The 5,292-nt window shown below is 38.8% G+C and overlaps 1 protein-coding gene across 1 annotated transcript in view; it reads right to left on the reverse strand.

Annotated features, from left to right (window-relative positions):
- The window catches only part of DOCK10 (dedicator of cytokinesis 10), a 212,025-nt gene that overhangs the window by 67,653 nt on the left and 139,080 nt on the right, over positions 1-5,292 (reverse strand). Inside the window, 2 exon segments of the mRNA XM_007467990.1 lie at positions 2,428-2,546; positions 2,990-3,082. Coding sequence (XP_007468052.1) covers positions 2,428-2,546; positions 2,990-3,082 — 212 coding nt within the window.

The raw sequence follows: 5,292 nt of genomic DNA on the forward strand, positions 1-5,292 counted from the left end.
TAAATCAATTTTGTTTCTTTTAATGGATGAGTAATATTCCATTGTATATATGTGCCACATCTTCTTTATCCATTCATCTGTCGATGGACACTTAGGTTGCTTCCATGTCCTGGCTATTGTAAATAGAGCTGCAATGAACATTATGGTACATGACTCTTTTTGAATTATGGTTTTCTCAGGGTATATGACCAGTAGTGGGATTGCTGGACCATATGGTAGTTCTAGTTTTAGTTTTTTCAAGGAACCTCCATACTGTTCTCCATAGTGGCTGTATCAATTTACATTCCCACCAACAGTGCAAGAGGGTTCCCTTTTCCCCACACCCTCTCCAGCATTTATTGTTTGTAGATTTTTGGATGATGGCCATTCTGACTGGTGTGAGGTGATACCTCATTGTAGTTTTGATTTGCATTTCTCTAATGATTAGTGATGTTGAGCATCCTTTCATGTGTTTGTTGGCAAACTATTTAGGTCTTCTGCTCATTTTTGGATTGGTTTGTTTGTTGTTTCTTGATACTGAGTTGCATAAGCTGCTTATAAATTTTGGAGGTTAATTCTTTGTCAGTTGCTTCATTTGCAAATATTTTCTCCCATTCTGAGGCTTGTCTTCTCTTCTTGTTTATGGTTTCCTTTGCTGTGCAAAAGCTTTGAAGTTTCATTAGGTCTCATTTCTTTATTCTTCTTTTTATTTCCATTTCTCTAAGAGGTGGGTCAAAAAGGATCTTGCCGTGATTTATGTCATAGAGTGTTCTGCCTATGTTTTCCTCTGAGAGTTTGATAGTGTCTGGCCTTACATTTAGGTCTTTAATCCATTTTGCGTTTATTTTTGTGTGTGCTGTTAGGGAGTGTTCTAATTTCATTCTTTTACACGTAGCTGTCCAGTTTTCCCAGCACCACTTATTGAAGAGGCTGTCTTTTCTCCAGTGTATATTCTTGCCTCCTTTATCAAAGATAAGGTGACCCTATGTGCATGCATTTGTTTCTGGGCTTTCTATCCTGTTCCACTCATCTATATTTCTGTTTCTGTGCCAGTATCATACTGTCTTGATGACTGTAGCTTTGTAGTACAGTCTGAAGGCCAGGAGCCCGATTCCTCCAGCTCTGTTTTTCTTTCTCAAGATTGCTTTGACTATTCGGGGTCTTTTGTGTTTCCATACAAATTGTGAAATTTTTTGTTCTAGTTCTGTGAAAAATGCCAGCGGTAGTTTGATAGGGATTCCATTGAGTCTGTAGACTGCTTTGGGTAATATAGTCATTTTCACAATGTTGATTCTTCCAATCCAAGAACATGATATATCTCTCCATCTGTTTGTATCCTCTTTAATTTCTTTCATCAGTGTCTTATAGTTTTCTGGATACAGGTCTTTTGTCTCCTTAGGTAGGTTTATTCCTAGGTATTTTATTCTTTTTGTTGCAACGGTAAATGGGAGTGTTTCCTTCATTTCTCTTTCAGATTTTTCATCATCAGTGTATAGGAATGCAAGAGATTCGGCATGTTCTTAAAACCAACACATACAATGACCATATGACCCAACAATTGCTTATTTCAAAGAAATGAAAACTTATGTTCACCCTAAATGTACCCACAACTGGAAACAACCCAGCTAGCCTTCAATAGGTGAATTTTAAAACATTTTTTGATGTGGAATACTACTCAGAAATAAAAAGGAGAGAACTATTGATTGATTGATGCAACAACCTGGATGAATCTCCAGAGAATTATGCTGAGTGAAAAAAGCCAATCCCCAAAGGTTACATACCGTGATACTATATAATTCCATATCTATCTATCTATCTATCTATCTATATATATATATATATAATATATAACTTATATATGAAATGAAAATAGAATATATAATAAACTCATCAATTTATTATATAAATATGTGGGTCTTAGAGTATATTTTAACATATTATATATAAAATTTTATATATTTATATTATATATAAAATTTCAATATAATATATATAAGATTCTTAATGTAACAAAATTTTAGAGATGGAGAACAGATTAGTAGTTGCCCAGGGTAAGGAGTGGGGTTTGAGATAAGAAAGAAGTAGGTGTGTCAATAAAAGGCAACATGACGGATCCTTGTGGGGATGGGAATATTCTGTCTCCTGATTCTATCAATGTTAATATTCTTGGAGTGATATTGTCCTATAGTTCTGCTGGATCATATGGTATCTCAAAATAAAAAGTTTAATTAAAAACACAAAGTTAATAAAGAGGTCTAACTTTACTTGAATGATAGTAATAGATGATTACTATCTCATTCTTGAGATAGTATGAGACATACTTAACTTTGAGATACGTATTCAAACGAAATGCAAGCATACACAATCAGGTGGCCATTCGGTTATAATCAAAGTTGTGTGTAACCACAGCTTATAAAACCTCTTCCCCTAAGGCTGTGCTATGGATACCTGGTCACAGTTGTGCTGATTTCATCTTCTTCATTCTGCACCAGAACCCTGAAGAGCTGATTCAAGATTACAGGCAGAAAACTCATGATTGCATGAATCTTTTCCACATTCAATAAGTTCTGTTAAATCGGCAGGACAAAAAAAGAAAAGGCCATTGATTAAATTTAAAGCACATTCTTTTACTGACGTTCTTCAGAACTTGAACATGACTACTGTAGCTCACTTTCGTTTGACTTTATTTTTCATGGCATTTAGCATGACATACAGGCATGGGGGTAATGTTGCAAGGACTCTACATCTAATTAACGAATTTAGAGTCAATTGATTTTGATTTTCAATCATTCTTACTTTGGAGAAACTGATCTTTGCTTATTTTTTTAATGAACACACAGACATCTTTTAAGAATTGTGAAATAAAATCATTTAGTCTCTGAATTGATAAGGTGTTTAAAAATCTTCGATAATAATTACCCCTTAGTTTGCTGCTCAATGCAAAATGTAAAGGTCTGTTTTGCCCATTTCTACCCTGGAGACCACTGCAGCTATTTGCATGTCATGTTACCTTACAAGAACGGACGAAACTCGAGGTAGGTGACTGAGACATATCTTTCTCCCTTTTTTGGCACTGTCGGAAAAATGCGTTCACATGTGGATCCTGAAACAGCAAAAGAAAGTCTTGATTTTTGACATGTAAGCTGTGGAACAATCATGGTGATAGGAGGTGAGCCCTTCTGTAAGACAAGATGCCTTGATGTGAGGTGCTTTGTCCAGGAGGCATAGTGACATTTTCACAGGCATTCCAGCACACAGAAGGCTTGACCTGAACTACAAAGTCCCCTCTCTCTCCTACTTCACTCTCAGAGATTTGTTTTCTTACCGGGACACATGATAATGGCTAGAGAATTGCTTCCCTTGTCTCTGTTCTTTCCTTTCTTTCTTTTTAAATTGTCTTCTGTCATCTTCCTTCCACAGACTTCTACCAGTTTTTCTTACATATTCTTTAACACACACGAGAATGGGTACAGTTTAATATGCATAGGGATGTTTTCGAACTTAAAATGTCAGAGTTAATAAAAAAATTATGAAGTCCACCTGACATAATGAGATAAAACTTGACTCCCCAGACCCATATGCTGAAGTCGTAATTCCCAGTACCTCCAGATGTAATGATATTTGAAGATAAGGTCTTTAAAGAGGTAATTAGTTAGGGTGGCCCTAGTCCAATATGACTGATGTCCTCATGAAAGAGTAAATTTGGATGTGCACACACAGAGGAAAGCCAAGGAGAGAGGCCTTGGAAGAAGCCAACTCTGCTGACACCTTGATCTCAGACTTCCAGCCTCTAGACCTGTGAGAAAATACATTTCTGTTGTTTAAGCCACCCAGTCTGGTATTTTTTAATGGCAGCCTAAGCAAACTAATCAGCCCTTTAATCTCTTTCCTGAAAAGCGTGTCACCTTGGAAATGCCTAAGTTCTGTGTTGAGGATCAAAGTTATGAAGTCAGGAAGTGGAATACAGACTTTTAGCGTAGGTGCACTCTCTGGGGATTTCTCTGGCCTTTGTCAGTTCTAGAGGGCATCTGTGGTTGGGGTTCCCCTCAAGTCGGGGTATTTGTGTGTGTGTGTGTGTGTGTGTGTGTGTGTGTGCACGTGCGTGTGTGCGTGCGCATGTGCGTGTGTGTGTAATATTTTCAGTTTCACTTCATTTATTCGACAGTTATTTATTGAAAGCTGACTATGTGTCAGGTCCTTGTCAGGCACGGAGGACAGAGTCAGGGGCAAGGAAAAGCCACTCTGTGGTCCTTCCACTATGCCCGGGAATCAGGTACCATGCCATGATTTTCACACATACCTATTTGCTCATAATTAGACAAGTGCTTCAAAGGAAAGCAGGGTGCTGTGTGGGTGTATGACAAGATGATACAGCATATCTGAGGGGTTAGGGGACAGGGAAGGCTTCTTTGAGGACGCGACATTTGAGCCAAGATCTGAAGGTTGGGTAGGAGCTGCCCAGACCAATCAGGGGAGGGTAGGCAGAGAGGGAGAGATCGCCCTCCTGGCTCACGAAAGGCTGAGTGTCACAAAATCTCTGGATCTTGGAGGTGTGAAGCAGACAGAGGGCACAGTGCAGGATAGGGCCTGGCGTGTGTGAAAATTGAGGTAAATACCGCTATGGAGGAAGGAAGGTGTCCCCCAGGGTGACGAGTGCGTGGGCGGTGGAAGCTGATATGCAGAAAGGAGAGTAGTGGTGAGTCACAGAGACCTGGGTGGTTTGGAGAAAAGCAGCTGGAGGTGTGGGAAAGAGAAACTCGGGGCATTCTGAGAGATCTAAAGGCAGGATTTGGTAGAAAATGACCATTTTGTGGGACTTGACCGGGGCTGATGGCGTCAGAGAAAAGATGGGTTTAAGGAGTCATGGGCATAGGACTTGGGAAGAGGACTAAATTTGGCTTGAGGCACCAGTGGTTACGGAAAGACATTTTGATCCAATATATGGTGGTACCTGGATTATTTCATTTTTCTTAGTAACCAAGTATGTGCTAGGGTTAAAGCAGCATGAAGCAAAAAAGCAAACAAAAAACCACACACACACAAAAACCCAGGTACACACTGAATTTAAGAAAGAAGCAATACATAGTCTATGTACTTGTAATAGTTTGCTTATAATTAATACCACAAAAGTCCTCACAGTGTGGTAAAGTAAGCTGCCTTGCAATGGAAGGGGTGAGTTTGTGGTAATTTGACAGTGATAATAACTACATTTGTACAGTGTTTTGCAGTTCATGAGATATTTTCACGTGCAGTTTCTCATTTTGAGCCTCACAACCACCTTAGGTTGAGATTTTTTATTGTTATCATTTTCCT

This window comes from Lipotes vexillifer, unplaced genomic scaffold, assembly GCF_000442215.2.
Source record: "Lipotes vexillifer unplaced genomic scaffold, Lipotes_vexillifer_v1.1 scaffold907, whole genome shotgun sequence".
NCBI classification, from domain to species: domain Eukaryota; kingdom Metazoa; phylum Chordata; class Mammalia; order Artiodactyla; family Lipotidae; genus Lipotes; species Lipotes vexillifer.